The sequence below is a fragment of the Tachypleus tridentatus genome, chromosome 2 (assembly GCF_004210375.1).
Source record: "Tachypleus tridentatus isolate NWPU-2018 chromosome 2, ASM421037v1, whole genome shotgun sequence".
Classification (NCBI taxonomy): Eukaryota; Metazoa; Arthropoda; class Merostomata; order Xiphosura; family Limulidae; genus Tachypleus; species Tachypleus tridentatus.
This window is the reverse complement of record NC_134826.1, coordinates 92518803-92544713: the sequence shown is the minus strand read 5'-3', so window position 1 is coordinate 92544713 and position 25911 is coordinate 92518803. Positions and strand designations below refer to the sequence as shown.

Below are 25911 nucleotides of genomic sequence, written 5' to 3'. Positions count from 1 at the left end.
CAACAGAAAAATCAGACCCCTCCTGCCACATCCTCTCTTTCAAGATGTATACTTAGTCCTCTCTTACATTTAATTATGCATACCTAACGGAAAGTCGAGGATTTCATCCATCAAATGACATATCACATGACATTGTGTTCTGAACAGATAACAGTCAATTTCACTTGGAGTGATGATTACAAGGTCAATCAAATCAACCAATCCCATTTTGAGTTAGGATAGAGAAAATAACAGATAAAATATAAAGTTTTACTTAAAAAAGAAACATGAAATGTATTTAGGGGTTCTTATGGATTATACAAAGGATATTTGAGATAAGAAAATGTATTTTTAATCTTCACATGAAATATTCAAAACAAATACTCAATATATTAATGGACAATTCTTTATTTTAGTTTATTACAAATACTTCACTAAAAATATGTGTTTTTATGTGAAAAGCTTATAATATTAAATGAAAGACTGACAAATTTTGTGAGGGCATGTATACTATATATTGAAAATTATAAAAACCAATACTGAAGATAGAAAGGTTGTAATCCAAAAGCATACACTCTGTGGAATGATTCCTCCCATCAATATCAGCACTACCTCAGAGGGGATTATGTCCTTTAAAGTACCTAATAATTAAAGAGGGAGATGGCAACTCGGCAATATCAGTAAGTTGAGTTCCGAATTTATAAGAAACTACAGACTTTCTTCTTGGACATCACAAACAACTATCTTGAACCAATGCTGCATTTAACATACCTAGTGACACAGAAAAAAACGATCTTTAGGATTTCTTTTACATTTGCTTTCAAATTAAGAAAGTAACTCATAAATCATACTAAAATTTCAATTGTAATATAAAATTTTATACTAACCTTACTGACAAGCATTCATAAATAGTAGTTAAATAAAATTTTGAATGCAAGTCAACAAATACAATATGACATGGCCTTTGACCTGTATAAGACTCCTGTGATCTCTTTTTTTTCCTTTTTTTTTGCTCACAGTTGCCAATGAATTTTAAGCCTACTTTTTCAACTATTATTATTGATACACTAAATTTCTATTTACTTGAATAATGCACCTAAGAGCATAGAATAACAACATGCACAAAGAACACAATGTTGTATAACTATTATAATTTTTCTGACTTTCTAACTTTAACATAAAAGCCTTTAAATATTACATTGCTTATCAATCTGAAGGCTACAATGGAAAATTTAAAACTCAAGATGAGACAATTCTATACAGTAAAAACTGTTGATGTGTGTTTATTCACTGACTACACATGTACAAAAAACCTAACTACAGGTGGCAGCACTTATTTCAATATTCTTAACACTCCTACTTAATTTGAAGTTTTACACAAACGTACAGTTACTGTCAATAATCTTACAGTTATTTTAAATGTTTTACAATTACTTTCAATCTATTATTATAATTGTCACTTTATCTGGTTCATTTATCCGTTGGTGCCAGTCCAACATTATCTCTGAACCTTTCAAATGCATTTCTAGCAAGTGACTTTGTAAGAATGTCAGCAGTCATACTGTTTGTGGGACAATATTCCAGTTTTACTGATCCGTTCTGCACACATTGACGAATGAAGTGGTAATGAATATCAATGTGTTTTGTTCTTGCATGACCCACTGGATTCTGTGCCATGGCGATTGTTCCTTGGTTATCTTCCATGATACGAACAGGGTCATCAACTTCGGAACCCATTTCTTGCAGTAGTCTTCTTAACCATACTGTTTCCTGTGCTGCAAGACTCAAGGCTATATACTCTGCCTCTAAGGTGGACAGGGCCACCGTGGATTGCTTTTTGCTAATCCAACTTACAGCTGCTCCTGTTTGAATGAAGATATTTCCCGATGTGGACTTCCTATCATCCAGGTCTCCAGCAAAATCTGCATCTGAGTAACCAGTAATGACGTCTCCTGGTACCTTTTCAAACTTAAGACTAAGATCAGCTGTTCCTTTCAAGTAACGTAGGATTCTCTTTACTGCTGTAAAATGTGCTGTGTTGAGCTGAGCACAATATTTCGATACTGCTCCCACTGCATATGCAATATCTGGTCTTGTTCCCATTACAGCACACAGAAGACTGCCTACCAACGACTGGTACAAACTGCGGTCAACCTGAGTGCTAACACCATCATCCTTTTGCAGTTTCACATTTACATCTGATGGAGTTGCAACTGCCTTACACTCAGTCTTTCCAAATTTCACCAGCATAGTTTGGATATACTGTCTTTGATTTAACCATACACAGCCATTATTTTCATCCTGAACAACACTGAGTCCAAGGATATAATGGAGCTTTCCAAGGTCTTTCATGCAGAATTTTTCCTTCAGTGCTTCCTGTATAGTGATTATTTCATCATCACTATCACCAACCAAAATAATATCATCCTCATATACTGCAACTATTGCTAGATTTTCAACCTTCTGTATGTAAACACATGGATCTGCTGAACTCTGAACAAATTCCAGTTCCATCATCTGTTCATGAAATGATTTGTTCCAACAGTGTGGTGACTGTTTTATCCATACAGTGATTTTTCCAGTTTACACACAAGGTTTTCCATTCCCTGGAACAGCGTAGCCTTCAGGTTGTTCCATGTATATCTCTTCATCCAGATTTCCATTCAGAAATGCAGTTATGACATCCATCTGGTGAATTTTCAAGTTGTTCTGCACAGCAAATGCAATCAAGGAGCGAACTGATGCATAGCGCACCACTGGGGAGAAGGTTTTCTCATAATCCAGACCATAATTCTGCAAGTAACCTTTGGCCACCAGCTTACTCTTGAACCTCTTACATTTCCAGTATTTCCATACTTAACTTTGAATACCCACTTACAACCTATAGGTTTTCTTCCAACTGGTAATTCCACCAGATCCCAGGTGTCATTTTCTTGTAAAGACTCAAATTCCAGATCTGTGGCTGACTTCCACTCCTTTGCATTGTTACTTGGCATTGCTTCACTTAATGTGCTTGGCTCTAACATACTGCATAAGCTTGCAATATGACAAACTGATTCATCTGCTGCTGCCTTATCAGCATACTCATCATATCCATAGCGGATGGGGGGTTTCCTGTTTCTTGCTGGTCGTTCAGATTTATCTTTAGCTTTAATTTCTGTTTTTTGGTCCACTATCTCCTCACTTGATGAGATATACTCATTTATCACAGGCTCTTGACCAAATTCTGTTTCATTAAAGATAACATCTTGCCGTATGAAAATCTTCCTGGATTTTTTTGTCATACAGTAGATATCCCTTGGTGCAGTTATATCCAATGAAATGTACCTTCATAGACTTCATGTCTAATTTTTTGTCTTGACGCATCTGGCACATGTGCATATGCAAGACATCCAAACACTTTCATGTGTTCTACATCTGGTTTCTTCCCATACCATCTCTCATATGGCATACTACCATCTTTTATTGCTGATGTGGATACTCTGTTACCCACATACGCTGCAGCAGCTACAGCTTCTGCCCAGTACATTCTTGGTAACTTAGCATGTAACAGCATGCTTCTTGCTGATTTCACAAGAATTCTGTTCCTTCTCTCAGCAACACCATTTTTTTCTGGATAATATGCTATTGACATCTCATGATGAATGCCTCTTGACTTCAAATATTGCTGGAACTCATTTGACATATATTATCCACCATCATCTGTGTGCAGGATTTTTATGCACTCTCCAGATTCATTTGAGTACAACTTCTCAAATTCCTTGAATTTCTCAAAGACTTCTGTTTCAAGAAATACACTCTGCAGCATCTTGAGTAATCATCAATAAATGTAACAAAGTGCTTGCTACCTCCAATAGATGGAGTTTGCATAGGACCACAGACATCACTGTGTACCAGTTGTAGTCTTCCCTTTGATCTGATTTCTCCCACTGACTTAAATGACTTCCTGTGCATTTTACCTTCAGTGCATCCCTCTAAGAAACTGGCTTCATCAGACTTCTGGAATTTGATTCCACTTAATTTCCACTCCTGACAAGTTTCTGTAACTGTGAAAAACTTACATGTCCTAGTCGTTGATGCCATACATCCAAACCATTCATGCTGCTGCTCCGGCTACTGAGGCATTCTCAATAACACTGGTCTTACAGTCCAGTTGGTATAGACCATCATTCTTTCTTGTACTCATGCCATAAAGTTGTCCTGATTTACCTCAGATGTAACAGTGAAACTGTTACTGCACAATATTTCCTTTTTCAGTAGCAGCTCCTACTGAAAATAGATTGCTAGCTAATTTTGGTATATGAAGAACACTGCATTGTGACATGCTTTAAATGTCATTTCTAGTTTACAGTTTCCAACTCTACAAGAGCTTCAACAGTTCTCCCATTACCAATCCTAACTTGCCGAGGTGTGCTAAACTTGTGATAATTTGATAATATGTTCCTCTGGTATGTCATATGCAGAGATGCACAAGAATCCACTAACCATATCCCATTTCCTATTCCTTTACCCTGGTTTGTTACAAAGGCAACACCATTGTTTCCATCAGTATAATCTTCCACCACATTAATATCCACATTCTTAGCTTTGTGGACCATTTCCTTCAGTGTTGGACAATTGTGTTTTATATGTCCCTCTCTGCAACACTTGTGGCTGTTACCCCTTTTCTTTGTTTCTTGTGTTCCATGTGGTTTGAAGTTGCTGCAAGTGGCTAATGCAGTTGATGATGTTTTATTCGATGTGGTCTTTTTCTTCTTTTGTTCTCCATTAATCAGTGCCTGTTGCACAAATTCTAATGAGATATCATCAATTTTGGTTTCCAGGGCTGTTACAGTTGTATCATAGCTAGCTGGCAGACTACCAAGTAAGGTAACAATCTGATCTTCTGCTATTTCCGCACCAACTGCAGCAAGCTGATCCGCTAATTCATTCAATTGTTTCAAATGTCCCTGGACCATCATGCTTTCTTTCATCTCACATCAAAAATACTTCTTTTTCAGGAATAGTTTATTGGCTAGTGTGTTCCTATCAAAGTGAGCACGCAGTACATTCCATGCTTCCTTAGGAGCTGTGACAAGATGAGTTGTGCACCTTGAATATTCAGAACAATTGTTGAAAATGTTCTTTCCCTTTTCCTGTTGAAATCTGCCCTTGTTTGATCATTGGCTGTCTCTGCCAACACCTCTGTTTCAGTCACATGATCCCATAGGCCTTTTCCTCTCAATAAATGTTCCATTTGAAATTTCCATGTGGCCCAATTATTATCTCCCAACTTATCAATTGATATTTTATCTTCCATTTTCAAACTATTTCAACCACAACTGTAATATTCCTTTCTTTGATCTAGATCTATTTCTCCCTTTATATGACTTGAGAAAAAAGAGTGTCAATCAATATCCTACTTACAGTTTATCTTGGTATTTCACAATGGCTTCCAGACAAAAGGATACAAATCACCCAGCGCTTTCGATAAAGTATCCATATAAATCCTGTACCATCCAACAAAAATTGTCATCCAAAACTGTTCTACAGTAATCCTCAGTGTCTCCTGGGTTACTTGTACTAACAATTTTAAAAGAGTTTCATCTGTTTAAGCACTATTAGAGCATTCCGAGTTCCATAACCTGTTAATATATATTTATTCATTGACTACACATGTACAAAAAAAAACTAACTACAGGTGGCAGCACTTATCTCAATATTCATAACAAAACTACTTCACATCACACATAATTTGATAGGTTAAAACATTGGCTTTCTATTGGCTATATATTATCATTCTTTAAACTTCAAAATTTTAATTTAACAAGCTTGTAATTTACGCAGCCATCTTGTTTGATCTTTTTTCCATTTATTGACTATTCAAAATGTGGAATATAATACTGCTTAAATCTTCATTTGTAAAAAAACAAATAAAAAGGAAAAATTAATTATCTAGTCATCTCAAAAATGTCAGACAGAAGCCTTCCTTCATAATTTCTCAAAGATCCTACCCTCCACCATAACATTCTGTTTACCCTTACTATTAACTTTTACATTTCCAGTCAACCTTTTCTCATACACCCTTTTTGGTGTCGTAATATCCTGTTTCAACAAATTTCTTGATTTTCTATAATCTTCTAAGTCTTCTGTCATACTAGTTAATTTAAATTTCTTAAACATGTGATACTTTTCTTTAGTTTTATTTCTTAAACAACTGAATAGTATGTTCAGTACACTGAGACAGGACTAACTTCAAGGTGCTGGGCTTGTCTCAGCTTTAACATGTTACACTTGAATAAATCTTCAAAAGAAAAGGAGGAGGTTGGGTGTGTAAGAACTATTATTCATAGATGTTTTTCCTGGCAGTGTAACAACATATCTGGCAACAGCTAAAGAGATATGATGTTAATGTGCTTTAATCACATTTGCAGCTCCTTTGATGATATTATCCATGTAATAATTAAGTCAGCATTTTACTAAATGCCATGAAATTAAACCTTTTTTAATTTTTATACATAAAACTAAATAAATAAATTTTAACTATGGACTTTTTGTATCAGAGTAAGTTTGAAGGATGATCATATACTTTTGTATTTTTATTTCATTATAATGTGATAATTTATTGATTCCTAAACATAAAAGGCTAAACAGCATTAATCAGGAGTTCTCTAAGTTCTTGAGTAGGTTTTAGGTAATATTTTAAAAGAAAAAAAACTAATTCCTTGTTCTACCAGCTCCATATATGCCACATATAACACATGATACTGCTCTCACAAAAATATTACCCTGTTGCTAAAAGTGAAAAGCACATCCTTCATTTCCTCCTTTCAGTAATTCCTAACTTTACCTTCTGTCAGAAAAGGGAATATTCTTTGTTTTCTTCCCTTACCTATGAGACAAAGGCTTATCCATTTTTCAACTTTTCGTTTTCAAGATCCTGGCTGCTAGCAATACAAGTTCATTCTAAATATTTAATGCTAATTAACATGAAGTAACTTATGACTATGTTACTCTCTTTAATATACACAACATGAACAACTTTGATCAATTAAGGCATGAACTCCAGCACTAATAGTAATTGTAGTAAACATTAATATCAGCCCTATTAACGTTATGTTTGATCCATTTCGACTAAAGAGTACATGAGCGTTGTTCTGTAACGTTGATATGGTTCAGCTTACCCTAATTTAGCAGTGTAAGACTAGAAAGAAGGCAACTAGTTATCACTACCCACCGCCAACTTTTGGGTTACTTTTTTACCAACGAATAGTGAGATTCACCGTACATTACAATGAGCGAGCATGTTTGGTGTGAGAGAGATTCGAACCCGTGACCCTCAAATTACGAGTCGAGTGTCTTAACCACGTGGCTGATGAAGATATTTAATGTCCTCGCAGAAGTAATTCACTGAAGTTAAATGGTTTGTTATTATTTGAAATCTATATAAGTTCCTGGTCGAATTCAGTAGTTTTCAGATTAATAGACGTTAATCACAATTTTAGCTTCATCGACTTATAACACACTGACTGTAGCTGTCCAATAATAATCTCTTTTAGTATATCAATCATCTATGTAGATGTGGTGGATAAGTTAGCAAATTGAATAGAAAAGTGGCTGGATGAAAAAAAAAGCGGAGGGTTGTCACAAATGAAATTTAGTCAAGATGGATCAATTACAAGTTCTGTACCTCAGAGCTCATCTTAGGACCTTTGCTTTTTTTTTCATTTACATCAGTGACGTAAGTGAAGGGTTAGTTAATAAATTACTTAAATTTGTATATTATATCAAGGTCTTGGATGTTTCTAGCTGTAAAGACGATGCTACAGCTTTACAAAAGGATTTAAATAAATTAGTGAGTTGAGCAAATAAATGTCAGATGGGTTTTAATTATAATAAATGCAAGACAATTCATGTGGGTTATTATAATTTCAATTATAAATATAATTTGGATGGGAATAACCTAAACAGTGGCCTGGCATGGCCAAGCGCGTAAGGCGTGCGACTCGTAATCCGAGGGTCGCGGTTCGCGCCCGCGTCGCGCCAAACATGCTCGCCCTCCCAGCCGTGGGGACGTTACAATGTACGGTCAATCCCATTATTCTTTGGTACAAGAGTAGCCCAAGAGTTGGCGGTGGGTGGTGATGACTAGCTGCCTTCCCTCTAGCTTACACTGCTAAATTAGGGACGGCTCGGTGCAGTGGGCTAACAACCTGCTCACTTAAATACTTGTTGAAGAATCCGCAAGCACTTGAGGCCCTATGTTCCTAGATGGAATCTAATGGTGATAACTAAGTAACCTGAACAGTGTCGTGAAAGAAAGGGATCGTAACGTAATGTGTGGTTTATTTCATAAACCTTTCAAGCACTGAGTTGTTGCTAAAATAGGATTTTGGGTTGAATAAACGTGTAAAGAGGTTGCTATTATAATTTCATTATGCAAGTCACTGTTTAGGACACATTTGTGTTCAGTATTGGACTTGAGCTAAGACAATTTTACTTTTCTAACAGGGTGATTGATCTTTGGATTGGGTTGCTTTCAGATGTTGCAGAGTCAGTAAAGTTAAAGAAATAGCTTGATAAATGCATAAATGATAAGGGCCAGCTTAAAGATTTTGTTGTTGTTGATTTTAAACGAATTTAGATTTCAGTGTGGAATAACCGAAATGGCTTTTCCTAGATGATAGAGCGATAATATAGCTCGACAGATCTGTTAACTTCAAAATCCACCCATAAACCTGGTCCTTAGCTAAAATCACTACGAAATAAAGATTATACAGGATCACAGAATACTAACGTCATTTATAAAATAATGTGCAATAATTTCCAGAGAAATCAGAATAAAAATGGAAATCATAATCACTAAACATAACAAAATCTCTCCCACATTTACCACACTGCAGCTTTAAGAACCACAGTGTATCTATACAAAACTCTAATTTTAAACAAAGAACCAAAGGAAAAATAAAAGAAGCTATTTTGATTGAACAAAACAGACCTTTTCCAAATCAACATCCCATGGTACCACGATACCTTTTCTTAGCTTCTATGCAATTTCCAGTCATGTGACCTCTTTCTTCCATAATATCTATGTAAACTGCTTGTACCTGATGATCGAATAAAGCTGTATATTTATATCAAAGTTTCGTTCATTATCCATTCAAGCTACCTCCAAACAGCGTATTTTATGCACCTGATAATCCTTTCTTGCAAAAGGTTTTGGATATTGTTTTCATTAACTAATAACTACGTAAGTCAAAGCAGGATCTCTTTCCCTCATGCTATTGGTACCTTCTTGAATCCAACTATTCTTGATATGGTTCAGCTTACTTAAAATCAATTTTAAGCCACGTTTTCCCATCTGGAATCATGGTGATTGCACCCAACAGCTTGGAGCATATATTGCATAGCAGATTCAGATGTAAAATAGAAACCTTCAAAATAAGCTCTGCGATAACTAGGGATAGAAAAAATAGTCATTTTGGTGAGATTTCTAATTAAATATTAATCTTGTGGTGAATCAGATAGCATTTCTATCAACAGATTATCTTAAAATATTATGATAAACATTGCTTGTACATGTATCACACATAATAGTATTAAATTACGAAATAGCTGACTGGTGCTTTCTATTAACTTCTAAACATAGTAGCATTTTCCATAGTACTTAAAGAGTGGAAGCTATGATAGTTACAACACAGATAGTAATTGTATTGCTTAAATAAACATTATGTTCATCTGCTGTGTTGATAGTGTATATCACAGGTATTCACTTTAGTAGTGGTGGGAGAAATAACAAGCACAATCCAAACAACAGTCTCATTAGGTTTTTGCCTAGATTGGGGATGTAAAGCACAAGCCACATTTATTCTAACGGTTATTCAATCGTGTGGAACTGTACAGCCTTGTGTACATCCTTATTAACTTTTTGAAAATCAATGACAAAATAACTACTTTAGTTCTGCAATATAATAAAGCAGTAGCTCAAATTGGGTTCATTTTCAACTATTTGATATGATTGTACAGAATCAAATTGAATATAAGAATACCCTACTTCTTCAATTTATCTCCTTTTTTCTTCATCCATGACCTTTGTTTTAACTCTTTTCTTCACCCAAATATTTTGGTAGTGTTTTTGATAACTTTGTATCAGGAGCTGAAGCTGCCTGTCATAAACTTTAGTTTACTTCATGGGGTTCCTGTTTGTCCTATTCTCACTTTCCACATCTGTCCCCTTTCCTTTTGTTCCTTTGTCCTGACCTATTACCTCTTTCTATACTACTTCTATTTGGCAACTCATCCACCAACCCAATTGCTGGTGACCTTCCAATTGGTTTCGTACTTGGTGAAGCAGATCTTTCTTCGTTTACAAACCTGTGGACAAATTTCTTTGCTTAGATATAAATTGTACAAGTTCTTTCCAATCGTCTTTATCTTCGCATTTTTCCCATTTTTCTTTTTCCTCAACTGGTTGCATTTGAAAACCCATCTGTTCTTGCTTACCTTCGTTGTCTAGAGAGGGATTTATTGGAAGAACAAATTATTTAGAGGGTTCATGAACTCTCTATGGACTATTACGTTTCTCTTTTGTCGAAGTACTGACCTTTCCTCCATCAGTTGTTTCTTGGTCAGCCCATATTTTTGGTTGAAGAGTGTTTTTCTGTGTCAGGGTTTTAAGGTTGTAGATGTCTGTGACTTGTTGACAATAAATTCGAACAATAAATGAACAGTAAGTAATCCACTTGCTTTTAAGATAATATATTCAAAACAAGTCAAACGTATGTACAAAAATTATTTACACAACGGAATATTACTGCTGTATCTAAAGCTGCAAACAATTCTCTTTTCTTGTCAAAAATCCACATAGGCTGATTCAAATACTCTATAACACCTTCTGACAAGACAAAGTATTCTCCTTACCTCTATTAAACTGTGAAAATCATTTTAAAATATTTCTCTTTATGGCTAGTCACTCACACACTGACTAACTTCGTATTTTCTTCTAACTTTTTTTTTTCTGGTTGAACTTTACTGGACTTATGTTCTCCTGGCCTCAAAATTTGCAAGCAATGCAATAATATAACAATACTAACTCCAGACAAGGAGTAAAACACTTGTCATGTCCATCTGTATCTCGAGAGCTGCATCCATAAGGTCTTCTTCATTCTCAAAGTACTTTTTTAACATATTGGCATGGGTGACCATGGGCATCCTGTCCACTTTCACCTTATAGTTCATTATAATTCTGTTGTCCACTTTTTCTACTGTGAAAGGTCATTTCCATTGGCAGGTGAGTTTATTGTTGGTTGTGGGTAGTAGAACTAAATCCGTCTGTTCGAATTTGAAATACTGATCCTTGGCCTTCTTATTACAAAAGCATTTCTAACTGCTTTTGATAGGTTTGGTTTCAACAGTAGAGCTGCTTTAATAGATACAGCTCGATACCCCTTTCTGCTCTTCGTTTAGTAAGTCTATTTTCATTTTGCCTTTTGCTCAATTTTCTCTGATTCACTGAGCCAAAGTTTTTTCCAGTGACAGATCCTTCTTTTTCTATTCAGAAGTCTATTTTCATTTTGCCTTTTGCTCAATTTTCTCTGATTCACTGAGCCAAAGTTTTTTCCAGTGACAGATCCTTCTTCTGTTCTTCCTTAGCTCCTGTGGAATTACAATGGGGATGTCACTTTTAGAGACTTTAAGAGGCTTGATATATTGTTTGCTCTTCTTCCCTTGAGCTCTTGTAGTAACTGTAGATGTTTCATCCGTCTTCTTTCTGACCAGTTTCTCCAAATCCCTACTATTTGATATGTTTCCAATCACCAAGTCGCATATTAGTGCTTTGATACACGCGACTTCAAGGTCCCTTACATAATATGGAATATCCATCTTTATATTTGATATCGGAAACTTTCTCACTGTCTCATCAATTAGTAAACACAGGCATTAATTGTTTCTCATCTGGTTATCAGATATTAGGCTGTTTCTCACTGTTGCACTCTGTTTCATATAACCTTCATTTACTTTTCCTCAACATAACTTTCAGCAACTGGCATGCTGTGATTTGTTGGCAATTATGAATGTTTGTCACATACTTCCATCATTAGTGGCACTGTTGAACCATTTGCTAACTTTAGCTACCCATTAGTTGTGCATTGGCCAATCAAAGAAGTGGCACTTCCTTCTTGTGGTGCGTCTAGTGTGTTTTCTTATGTAATAGATTGGCATGATCGAGGTTTGTCCTCCCGTCCTTTTTCACTTTATATCCTATTCTGTTTATTACTTTCCACACTGCAAAAGGACCTTTTAATTGCAGAATGAGTTTGTCGTTCACTGTAGGCAGTAGAATTAAGGAACTTCGATCCTTGGTCTTCTTATAATAAAGGTCTTACCACCTTTGATGTGTTTAGGTTCTTCAGTAGAGCTATTTTGATAGGTGTGTTTCAGCACTCTTTCTATTATTCTGTTTCGTCTAGTTCCTGTATACTTAATACGGGATGTCACCTTTTGATATTTGAGAAGATTGATGTATTGTATACTCTTCTTTTCTTGAGCTCTAGTAGTGACTGAAAATATTTCATTCGTCTTCTTTTTGTCTAGTTCTGCATGGCCAAGTGGTTAGGGCACTTGACTTGCAATGTCGTGGGTTTGAATCTCTCTCTCGCCAAATATGCTTGCCCTTTCAATCGTGGGGAGTGTTCTTATGCGACGGTCAGTTTCATTTTTCATTGGTAAAAAGAGTGTTTCCAGATTTAATTTTATAATATCTATTTTTTTTACCAATTTTCTGGGGGAGGACATGACCCTGGGCTCCCATAACATTAGCCCTCTGATTATCTTGCACAGTGTATGTTGGCTTGGGCTTCCATGTAGTTGGAGTTTCAGAATTAGGCATCGTGACAAACATTCTGCGACAGAATTCCGTAATTAGAAGTATGTGTGTGTTTTCTTATAGCAAAGCCACATCTGGTTATCTGCTGAAATTTGGAATAGAGCAGGACTATTGACTGGTTGATCATTCTGTATAGTATAAGTCAGTAAATCGATATTTTAATTAGTGAGGCATTGATTATCAAACTAAATTACAAACAAAATGAGTAGAAATGTGAAATTCGTGTGTGAAAATAACGGCTGTTTTCTTGAACTAATAATAAAAACTAATGAACTAACTTTAGCGTGGTATTAGAAGTAATTATAGCATTACTACTGGTCCTGCATCACTGCACGGTATATCTTACACGTTAAAATTACAGTGAACGTAGTTCAGAGTTGCTGCGTCGTTGAAATGGCCACGTCAGGTAAGAAGCAGAATATTATTTGTTATACTTATAATAAATTAAAATATGTTGAACTCTAATAACTTTTGTAATTTCATAGTGAAAACCGTAGGCCTAACAGTAACAACAGTTGAAGTTTTTACTATGTCGATGGTGATTATGGCTCCCAATCTTTCTCTGCATCGAGCCAAAGTGGATGAACTTATTGTCTTTCAGTGCTGGGTTGTTAATCCACTTCTCCAGAAACTTTTAATGCATTTTGTTATTATTATTCTAAAGGCCTTCATGAAAGGTTGTTTTGCTTTTGAGTTTTGTTCTTTCAAACGTCATTTAAAACGTTATCAGTCCATATTATCCCAATCATTCTTGCAAAACATATTTCAGTACCGTGTGATGTCTTCATAACTTCTTTCACTCATGTAGGTGCTGATATACTCTTTAGTCGAAATGGACCAAACATAACGTTAATAGGGCTGATATTAATGTTTACTACAATTACTATTAGTGCTGGAGTTCATGCCTTAATTGATCAAAGTTGTTCATGTTGTGTATATTAAAGAGAGTAACATAGTCATAAGTTACTTCATGTTAATTAGCATTAAATATTTAAAATGAACTTGTATTGCTAGCACCCAGGATCTTGAAAATGAAAAGTTGAAAAATGGATAAGCCTTTGTCTCATAGGTAAGGGTAGAAAACAAAGAATATTCCCTTTTCTGACAGAAGGTAAAGTTAGGAATTACTGAAAGGAGGAAATGAAGGATGTGCTTTTCACTTTTAGCAACAGGGTAATATTTTTGTGAGAGCAGTATCATGTGTTATATGTGGCATATATGGAGCTGGTAGAACAAGGAATTAGTTTTTTTTCTTTTAAAATATTACCTAAAACCTACTCAAGAACTTAGAGAACTCCTGATTAATGCTGTTTAGCCTTTTATGTTTAGGAATCAATAAATTATCACATTATAATGAAATAAAAATACAAAAGTATATGATCATCCTTCAAACTTACTCTGATACAAAAAGTCCATAGTTAAAATTTATTTATTTAGTTTTATGTATAAAAATTAAAAAAGGTTTAATTTCATGGCATTTAGTAAAATGCTGACTTAATTATTACATGGATAATATCATCAAAGGAGCTGCAAATGTGATTAAAGCACATTAACATCATATCTCTTTAGCTGTTGCCAGATATGTTGTTACACTGCCAGGAAAAACATCTATGAATAATAGTTCTTACACACCCAACCTCCTCCTTTTCTTTTGAAGATTTATTCAAGTGTAACATGTTAAAGCTGAGACAAGCCCAGCACCTTGAAGTTAGTCCTGTCTCAGTGTACTGAACATACTATTCAGTTGTTTAAGAAATAAAACTAAAGAAAAGTATCACAAGTTTAAGAAATTTAAATTAACTAGTATGACAGAAGACTTAGAAGATTATAGAAAATCAAGAAATTTGTTGAAACAGGAAATTACGACACCAAAAAGGGTGTATGAGAAAAGGTTGACTGGAAATGTAGAAGTTAATAGTAAGGGTAAACAGAACATTATGGTGGAGGATGATATCCTAACTCAAAATGGGATTGGTTGATTTGACTGACCTTGTAATCATCACTCCGAGTGAAATTAACTGTTATTTGTTCAGAACACAATGTTATATGATATGCCATATGATGGATGAAATCCTCGACTTTCCGTTAGGTATGCATAATTAAATGTAAGAGAGGACTAAGTATACATCTTGAAAGAAAGGATGTGGCAGGAGGGGTCTGATTTTTCTGTTGATAGCTCTAAAACCAAACAAAATTGAAGGCTATAAAAATTTTGGTTTGTTTTAGCAATGATGATTCCATAGTGAGTAAATTTCATTTAATTTCCTACTCTTTTAAGGTGTGATGGGAAAAAGAGAGAAGACAAGATGCCTAGAGAAAATATAATGTCATACAAGGGGAAATTCAAGATTTTTCTAAAAAATACTTTCTCATAGAATTAGAAACTTAAAACTTGTACTCTTAAAATATGGATTATTAGCTAAGATTTTATGCCAAACTAACCAGTATAACATAAACAAGTAGTAGTTTAATAAAATTTGGAATATAAGACACTAAAACTTTGTCATTTGGTAAAGGATAACTGGAAAAAAAAAAGTTGTGTGGACCATGTGGTTTTTCATTGTCCCTTGGAAATTAAAATAATTGTTGGTTTTGGTATTTAAATATGGTGAAAGGAGTAAAAAATAGATGGTTCTGTTTTATTTATTGGGGAATATCTGTCCTAGCTACAGTGAATGACGTAAGAGCCTTAAGAGCTACAAAGAGTCTTTGTAGCACTATACAAAACTGAGGAGATATTGTCTGGAGAACTGTGTATGGTTTGATGTCTTTTCTACAGAAAGGATATTAACATGTTGGAAATAATGCAAGAGTCAGATTATTGGAAGGATGACTAAAATATTAAAGTTTGTTTGTGGATGAAATAAGTAATACATCTAAAAAAAATCATTTCACTAGGTTTATATAGCATTGTTACATGGATACAATTGAAAAAAACCATTACTTGTTGCAGTATCAAACATTACATAATGTTGTTAGGCAACAAAGTAAAATTAAATGAAACACAACTCTTAAGGAGAAATATTTAAATATAATCATACACCTGAATACTGTTTAACAGTAAATGTTTTTTTTTTGTTTGTTTGTCTCAAAGGATAACATTCTTCTAATAACTAATAGATCCATTAGTCAGATCTGTAGAAGCTCCATCTCTCTTTCTTTCTACAATTTGACCAAAAACTCCATTCACCAATTTTGTTGAATCCAGAAGATAATAATTGCCCACTCGCATTTCTGCATTAACTTTTAATATTATTTTATAAGCCTACACTAATTAATTGCTGTCAGTATTGTAATACAACATGGATAATATTATTAAATGGATCATTGTGCATTATGTAGGGTAGCTTATAAATTTATTTGACTAACTATCAAATAATTGTGGCCAAATAACCATTGAGACCCAATCATTATAATGTTGTCTGTTGTTTATATGGAGCCTCATATTGTACTACTTGTCTGTCTATAAAGTTGTGAGCAGGGCATGGATATAATTTAATGTTTGTATGACAAGCATGACACATATACTTATTGTTCCAATGCTATTTGTTAATGTATTAGAGTTCCTACCCTTTTTGACATTATCGATTTTGGCCATGTTAGATAAATGTTGAAAATTAGTTGCAGCTAAAGTATACAACAGAAATGGGGAGGATAAAGACATATTAATATGATCAATTCATAGTTGTTAATTTATGCTTTTTCAACATTGTAGAGTGTGCAGAATGTCAATCTAAGAGGAAAGCACATTGCTTACAATTTTACTTTTTAGCGATGAAGATATTTAATGCCCTCAGAAACATTACCATCCGAAGTTATTCACTGAAGTTATACACTTTGTAATATTCAAAATCTGTAAGCGTTCCTGGTCAAATATCTGTAGTTTTCCGATTAATAAAAGTTTGTCATGATTATGGCTTCTAAGTCTGAGTGTAATGACTCAACTGTATATCAAAATGTCTCCTGGTGTGTTGATTTAGGATCTTTATACAAAGTTCTTGAAAGTTTACTTGGTAACAATACTGGCAATCACTAGTATTACATACGCACATAGTACATTGTTTATTCTTACGCTCAAAAATCTTAACCTCTGTTTGGTAGCCTCACATGAAGAATAAAATAATGAAAAGAAATGGAAATTAGGAAAGCACAATGTGCTCATGTCCACAATGTCTTTCATCTATATTACCTTTCACTGCCTGCAGAAAGTTATGGCAAGGTGGCCGTTCTCCAAAGTAAAGAAGAAGCAAATAAGGTATTACCACTTGGTATTAGTGAAATTAAATAATTACATCCAAATGAAGCCAAATATGTAAACACAATCATGAGGAAGGGCTGCATTAAAAACAACAAATACCAGTCTTTGCTTAATTGTATTATAACCATAAATGTTAAGCCCTATACATAACACATTAAAATTAAACAAAATATGCTGCATATTTTTAAAAAAAGATCCTAGGGTGCAAGTTACAACATGGTATTATAAAATGTATCCTAGGTTTTGGAGGTGACCAATGAAGTAGGACCCACATTGCAGTGGGGATACACCATCTGTCAATCTTAATCTCCAATTTGATAGTCTCACATAAGATTAGAAATTAGGGGAGCAAGATTTGGGTTCTCTAGTCCACAATGTCCCACATCTAGGACAAGGTAAAGGGCTCTTAAGCTTTCTGTTAATCCTTTAGACACTTGTTGACATTCTCCAATGTGAGAATTACCATAGTCTTTATATTTAATTTGATACAAGCATCTAGAAGTGCTTGTCAGCAAATTTGTACATGTTGATCTAATTTTGATGGTGATGTGAAGAATTTCCATCAAAATTCATGTCATATTCTTTTGTGGGTTTTTTTTTTTTTTTACTAAGTTTCTTGAATAGCATGCGAAGGCCTGGGAATATACATAGTTTAATATGATAAAAACAATTTTTTTAATCATCAGTTCAAGCTTCAAATTGTGATTCATTCTGCAGGAATCACAACATTTTATTTATAACTGTGAGAGAATACCTCTTATGAAAGTACATTGTGGTTTTAAGGCATTATTTCTCTAAAAAAATGTTACAAGAAGAGAAATTGTTTTTAGCTGTTTCAAACAAATTCTTAATGATCTCTATTTTTTGTATGGGATCATGGAAAGATTGCAATGAATATAAGTTCTTGAATGTGTATATTTATATAAAATAATGGTTTTGGACTTGCTTTTGCTGATATGCAGAAGAACTGAAGTGGGTTTATAGTTAGGTGCTAAACATTAAAGCTGCATGGTTAGTGAGATTTCATAACTGATTATTCTTTGGGCTTGGTCAGTTACATTAAAATAATTGATTATTCTTACATGATACTTGGATGTATGGAATAATTGGAATTGTTAACTTTAATTATTATATTCATGAGTCATAACACTAATTGATTTATCTTAACAAACTTAAATTAATTAAAAGTATTAATGAAAAATCATAATGCAATATTTTGATTACTTGGATATTTTTAATATTGCAAAACAGTAATAATTGGGAAACTAATTTTGATGAGTTTGTTATTTCCATGACATTAATCAATATATTCATAGTTTTAAAGTAATAAATACTTATGGGTAACCAATTATATTGGTTAACTGTTCAGCTGTAGTATCCATATAACAACTCATGAAAATAACTTTTGATACAATGTGTGAAAACAAAAGGGGTGGGTGTGGCTGAAAACACATTTTTAAAGATTGGGATGATTACTAATTTGTTAGCAGTTTTTTGTTTGTTTACAAACTTTTTTTCCAGTTTATAAGTTGTATCCCAGCTGATTTCAGTGTAGTCATTATATGCTATAAATGTTATTAAGGTATTATACTAATCGTCCTAACAGACATCTTGGAAAGTACTGAAAGTAATTCACTTGTGTAATGTGGTTTTTCTGTTTTTAAATGACTGCTTATGATTTTCATTGGTGAAATGTCAAACAATGTAAATTGCAGGGATGTTAAATAGGGAAAACTGTTATTTAGCCAAATGAACATCTGTTTCTTCAAACTTGACTGATATTATTGTCAGGATTTGATCCTGATGGTCATGTGATGTGACACCATTTCTTGTACTTTCACTGATATTGGGATGTCATGCTAGAAAGTAGTGTTCCATGATTTATATTCAGGGTTAAGCAGGTGCAAAAATTATGGTGGTGGACAGTTCAAGTTTTTTTTGTCTTCAAAGATTTACTTTTAGGACTTTATGCTTGTGAATGTTATCAGGTTCCCTATACATAAATTACAACAGGAAGCATGTGTTTATTTAAAATAATGAATTCATTGAAGTACGATGGAAAGTAGCTAAGTTTTTTACATCAATTTGAATATATCACACAAAAAATTACAAGATGACAGACACATGGTTTACTGACCTCACTGTTTGTCAGAAATCACATATAATCCGTTAAACCTGCTAATGTGTGAACTTTGTGATTTAATAGATGAAAAGTAATGATTAATTACATAAGTTACTAGTCAAGTTCCTGTTTACTGTTTAAAAGAAGAATTTTTTTTCTTGCACATTTACATAATACACAAGAATACAAAATGTTTGTAACAGCATAGGTTAGAAGCTAAAAGTTGAATTACCATGAGAGAAAAAGGTAAAACTCTCCAATGTTAATCTCCTTAGTTTTTGTTTTGTTTGTGTTATTTATTACTCTTTTCTTAGATACAAAATTATCTGTTTTAGAGGCTATTGTAGTTGGTGGTTTTGAACAAAACTTTTTTTTTCTGCCCCATTTCAGGAGATTCTGGACAAAGAAAACACAGAAGAGGACTCTTAAAGCAGTACTACAGTTTGTCCTCAGAAAAAGATAATAATGAAACTAAAGAAGTTGAAAGCTACAATATCAATGCTTCACACTTTAATCCAGAAATGTATATTAACAAAGTAATAAAAATTATATTATTTGTAGATAAATGTACTAAAGGACACTTATAAACGTAAAGAGTATATTAGATTGAACTTTGACAAAAAGGCCTGGCATGTTAGAGCACTTGACTCACAGTCTGAGTGTTGTGGATTCAAATCCCCATCACACCAAACATGCTTGCTGTGGAGGCATTATAATGTGATGGTCAATCCCAGTATTGTTTGGTAAAAGAGTAGCTCAAGAGTTGACAGTGGGTGGTGATGACTAGCTGCCTTCCCTTTAGTCTTACAATGCTAAATGAGGGATGGTTAGCATGGATAGCCCTTATGTAGCTTTGCACAAAATTCAAAAACAAAAAAACAATCTCGTCAAAAAGATTACTATATTTTTTGTTTTAACATTTACCTCTTGGTATTTGGAAGCTAGTTTATGGAAGTAATATTTGCAAATCTATATTTCTACTTGATCATGTAGTAACTCAAGAAGAGAGATGTATTAATCTAAGTGAATTTGAAGAAAAAATTACCTGAATTATTTCTTTGAGGGCCAAAGTATTTTTCACTAGTTAGGGAAAGAGGTATTAATGTTACATTTTTTTCTACTTGAAAATAAATTGTTCAATAATAAAAGAATCAAGAATAGATGTAATGGTTTTTGTAAAAGTTGATTTATCTACGACCAAATGTTTAATTTCTGTATAAAAACTGGTAATTAGACTGTACAAGTTGCTGAATAGTTTATTTTCTGATGAATGAAGTTTTAGCAATTAAAATATGTGTAAGGTTATGATTTATCTTTCTAACATGCTATTTGATTCAAATTTCTTGATTCATCAGAATATAAACTTTCTTTTCATATTATTTGTATGCTTTATTATATATACTTGTCAAATGTTGATTATTTGTTGGAAAATTATACAGCTTTTTCTACTTCATAGCTTTTAAAAGAATGCAGTCTCACAGAACTGATAGACCATGAACAGGTTGTCTACAGGCAGATTCAATCATTAGACAGTGAAATGCAGACTCTAGTGTATGAAAATTACAATAAATTTATCAGTGCAACTGACACAATTCGCAAGGTATGCTGTTTTAGATTAATTTTAATGACATGAAAATATAACTTGTGAAGAGAATGTTGATGTTGTGTAGTACATGTAATAGAAAAAAAGTCTTATCATACTGGATGGAAACAGAAAATTTGGGCCAACAATATGTTATCTATAGTGAGGACAAGTATGCAGTGACAGTTGGCCACTTTTGCAAATGAATTCACTAAGTTGTGTTGTAAAGTTATTTTTATTGATTGTATTGCAGTTTCATATAAGAAATTTGTCACAGATGTTAGTGTGTAAACTGATTATTGTACAGCTTCTTACATATAATTGAATTAGCTAATTTTATTTAAAACATGGTTTTAATCTTTTAAAGAAGTGTTTCAAAGTATCAGAATTACAACTATTGAATGTTGATATGGATGGAACATGTATCTGTACGTCAACCTACTTTATGAATCTGATACAGTCATTCTTGGCGATAAGTGAGTTTGTATTCAATGTATTAACCTTTTCTACTTTATAAGATATACACATGAGTAGCTGAATCAAAACGTATCTTCTTTTTTCATTACATCTGGAAACAAAAGAAATTAAGCAAAGTAAAATATTATCTAAGAACAACAATTTTGACATACTACTGTAATTCATTCATTGGTGCATCCTGAATCAGATACGATATAAACAGTTGTATTGGAAGATTGAAAGAAATATTCAATTTTAAGAAATTAGGAGCAGTCAATTGATATTGCAAAAGGACTTTTCACTTTTCATTATAAAAACTTAACATTTGGAATTTTCCTATTTTATTTACCTTTTGTATGTATACATGTACTATTGATTAACATATTAGTACCTTGAATAAAACTCAAACCATGGAGCATTCCAAAAAACATTGCTAACATTTGTTATGGAGAGATACATTACGTTAAGGTGTGTATCTTCCCCTTTCTTCTTTGGATGATCTTTTTTTAGGCCCTGTTTTGTCATTAAATGGTTTTTGGTGGTCATTCTGAGTCATTGAAGTCTAGAGTTGATGTGGTGAGGTTACATTCCTCTTTGTTATCCCTGGCTTGTCATTTGTTTTGTTCTACTGTTCTAGCCTTTACTGGTCCATGTTCCCAATATCCTTTTTGTCTCTCTCCATCTCTTACCCTCAGTTTTCATGTTCCCATTCTGTGAGAGATCAGTATTATAGGTGATGGAATGTTACTAACTTCTCAACTGTTTAATGACTTTTAACAACAGATCTGTGGTTTTTTATGGGTTCTGAAAGAAGGTTCATACCATCAATTCTGGTCCCTCCCTTCTCTTAGGATCATACCTCTCCAGTCATCTAAGTGTGTTTGAGACTTAGTACACAAAGGAGCTATCAAAAGGGTGGTGTCTTTGATGTTCCCAAAAAGACCTATCCTAGATCCATTCTTGCTGAATATCTGTCTGGAGACACTAACCATGGAGTCCTGCATCTTACTTTTTCCAGGAACTTTCCAAAACCAAGTTCAAGTTGTTGTATATCTTTTTCCATATTTCATTTGTTCAAGTGTCACATCGTTTCTTTGGTTCATTCACAAAGGTTCTATCTTCTAGTCCTGGGCATTGACATTTGGTCTTTCTTTAGCTCCATATGTGTTTTGCCAAGTGGTCTGATCCTTTTCATGTGATCTTCACTCACGTGGTCTTCAGACTTCGCCATTACGTGTAATGACTAGCTACTGCTTGCCTCTTCTCATGCCCAGTCAGTCACTAAAACCCACTTACTTCTTCAAGAAGCTGCTTTGGTGGGCTTTTTCATCAAGTTAGAGATGTTTTGTATTAACCATATGCAGTATCTTATTCAGTGGGGAGTGCTCTTCAATTCCCATCTAATTTGTTCCAGCCTTTTTCACTTTGGCTCAGAAATAGAGAGTTGGTAGTCACAAAGGCCCTACCTTCTCCTTATTTCACAGTGAGAGGCAAGAGGCTCTATCCTTTTTGGAGATATGGACTTCTTTGGATGCTCTCATTCTCTTGTGTCAGGTACATATGTATTCTCTTTAGTGAATGTTTCTTAACCAATGGAACTTCTCCCATGATTCTTTGGACCATATCATCACCCTTTTTCCTGGGACCAGGGCTGATCTTGCTTGGTGGCTCAACAAGGAACTGACCACAGAGAAATTTCCCATTTCTCTGCATCATTCCGAATTTCAGCTGTTTGAAGATGCATTCTTGGTGAGTTGTGGGCTTAACTTGATTCCCAAGAGATTTCTGGTTGGTGGTTACTTACTGAAATGCTGAACTTCGCTTTGGTTTCAATTTACCTATTGAGTTAGATTCATTCAATCAAGTGTGTTTGTGTGTTTTCTTATAGTAGAGCCACATCAGGCTATCTTCTGAGCCCACCGAGGGGAATCGAAACCCTGATTTTTAGCGTTGTAAGTCTGGAGATTTACCGCTGTACTGGCGGGGGGCCATTCAGTCAAGATAGGAGGGGTCTTCACCTATACGTCTACCCTCTGATCAGGCTACTCTTCATTCATCTTCCCTATTTAGACCTGCAAAGATGGTGCTAGCAAGAAACAAGACAAAAGTGGCTATCACCAGTGGATTATGCTGCTAGAAGAAACAAAATAAAGGTAACCCATCAGATTAACCACAAGAAGGGAGTACCATTTCCATGGTTAATTAGTGCACTACTGCTGATCAGCTGAAGTTAGGAAATAATCAATGGTGCCATTAGTGATCAGAGTATGTTACAAACATTGATAATAGCAATCAAACCACAATAGGTGAAGACTACATTTAGAATAAGAAAGTGCAAGTCATATGAGATGCTGGGTGCAGTAGTACAGCAGCAAGAATCAGTCTAATATCTGGCCAGATGACAAACAAGGTACTTCTGTGTGTGCTGATTGATGGAACAATGAGACAGTTTTCCACAGAAAGAATAAAGATGTCACTCCAGATTATGTCAGAGATATTGAGATCATGTGTATGAAGATACCCATTTTTGACTTGATAATTGGAAATATACCAGGCAGGAGTAGTTTGGAGGAACCAGACAAAAATCAGATGGATGAAGCATCTAAAGTTGTCATTAGTGCTTGAGAAAAGAAGAGTAAGCAAGGCATCAATCCTGTACATTATTAAAAAGAAACATCCCAAGTGTAGGTCTGCAGGAAATGAAAGAAACACAAAAGATAGACCTATCAATGCAGAAACTTTGGGACAGCACCAAGGAGAAAGTCAAGAACATCAAGAATAAGATAAAGTGGAAAGGGACTTCCACTATAGAGAACTGGAAGAGAGTGGTGTACTGGGTCTATCATGACAGTTATGCTGGAGAAATTGATGCATGAGTCAGTTGTGGAAGAATGCCGAGGAACAAAGAAGACAGTGGACAGAATTATCAGCAGTTTCCATTGTCCAGGGATCATTGAAAATGTGAACAGATTTTGCAGGTCATGTAACATCTGCCAAAGATCAGTGCTTAGAGAGAAGATATCCAAGGAAAATGCCTCTAATAGGAGTCTTTCAGATGAGTAGATGTGAATTTGATAGAACTATAGGTGTTTCTGACAAGGGCAACCAGTATGTGTTGACAGTAATTGGTTATCGACACATTAGCCAGAAGACATGCCACTATTAAAGATGAAGACAATATGAGAGGCAGAAACCCTCCTGGAAGTGTTTTACAGAGTGGGCTTTCTGAAAATGTCCTGAATGACAGAAGGACCCAGTTTATTTTAGAACTGATGCAAGAAGTGTGTAAACTCATCAGTACTAGGCAGCTCTTTACCATTCCATATAACCCTAGATGTAATGGACTTTGTGAGAAAATTAATAGAGTTTTAAAAGCATGCTGAAGATGATGAGAGAGCATGCTAAGAGAGACTACATGACTGGAACAGCTTTCTGTAAGCAATATTATTTGCTTAACAAAAGTCAGTTTTGTTTTACTGTACAGAAGAAGAGAGAGAATAGGAATCAAAAGTAAAAAATACATATTAGTAGGTATTAGACCATAGAAACCAACTAAAAGAAACGTGTCAGTTCATTCAAAAGAGCTTGTATGCAGCTCAGTGCAGTCAAAAGCATTTCTGTAACAAGAGAACCAAGGATCAGTGTTTCAAGGTCAGACAAAAAGTCTCAGTTTTGCTAACTTACAGACAACAACAAATTGATCATGTAATGAAAAGGCCCTTTTGAAGTACAGGAAATTATCTATATAATGGACTAGAAAGTGAATGAGGAAGACCAAAATATGTCATGCCAATCTGTTGAAGAAGTACTTTGAGACAGAAGAAGACCTAACAGGTACAGCTACTGAGTCAGAAATGGATGTATAGCAGGTGTGGCTGTTATAGATGCAGAACTTTGGTATAGAAGATAGACCCACTAGGCCTAAGACGTTTGAGTGGAGATGAAATGTACAAAGAAGTCAACTTAAATGAAGAATTGACTGAAAATCAAAAGAAACACTTTGGACAACACAACTTCAAAATGAAGACAAAGGATCTTTTCAAGGTGAAGTTTTATCAGATGCCCTATATGAAGAGAGACAAGCAAAGGAAGTGAAAATGTTGGTGCAAACTGTATGAGGAGACTTAGTGTATGAACTAAGAACAGTCTTTGTATATAGTACAAAACATATTCTAAATATTTTTCTTGAAGAGAGGCATGTTGTTGGATTAACAAGGCTGTTTCATGTAAGATCTATGATTTAATTTATTTAGTGATATAATGTTTAATGATTATTTAGTTTTCATAACAGATGTTGAAATTTAACTATTTATAAAGTGATAGTTATAACAAATTTTTTCATAACTTGGTAAGAGTCATATGTTGTGTGTTTTGCTCACTTGTTGCAAATTGATGTCACATTATTAATTTTCCTTAGTGACTATTGTTATAGCATAGCATAGCATCTCATAATTTGTAGAAAGTTGTAGGCCTCAGTTGGTCCGTTTGTATGTATGTGTGTGTAGGCTACCAAATGAGCACAAATTTGACTGCATAATTGTTAGTTTAGCTATAATGGGCAGCATTTGAAGTGAGTTTCCCTGTGGTATTTTAACAACAGAGATAGAGAAGAATAATTTGTCTTGTCAAAGGGTGTTCTAAAGTAATTC

The 25911-nt window shown here is 34.3% G+C and overlaps 1 protein-coding gene and 1 long non-coding RNA gene across 8 annotated transcripts in view; one reads left to right on the top strand and one right to left on the bottom strand.

Annotated features, from left to right (window-relative positions):
• Positions 1–369: 369 nt before the first annotated feature.
• LOC143244548 (uncharacterized) lies at positions 370–5649 on the bottom strand. The gene is made up of 2 exons (XR_013025185.1): positions 5386–5649; positions 370–750 (listed from the first exon to the last, which is right to left on the bottom strand). It is a non-coding gene; the product is annotated as an uncharacterized LOC143244548 (long non-coding RNA).
• Positions 5650–12563: 6914 nt separating this feature from the next.
• Vps51 (vacuolar protein sorting 51) overlaps positions 12564–25911 on the top strand; it is an 87706-nt gene continuing 74358 nt past the window's right edge. For 3 of the 7 annotated variants that reach the window (XM_076489456.1, XM_076489459.1, XM_076489460.1), the window contains exons 1-3: positions 12565–13250; positions 19615–19760; positions 20681–20824. In XM_076489456.1, the coding sequence (XP_076345571.1) occupies positions 13238–13250; positions 19615–19760; positions 20681–20824 (303 nt within the window). In that variant the 5' untranslated portion in view covers positions 12565–13237. Of the gene's footprint in view, positions 13251–13858; positions 17100–19614; positions 19761–20680; positions 20825–25911 lie in introns of those variants that run through there. The other 4 variants (XM_076489461.1, XM_076489454.1, XM_076489457.1 and 1 more) reach the window with 4 other exon arrangements.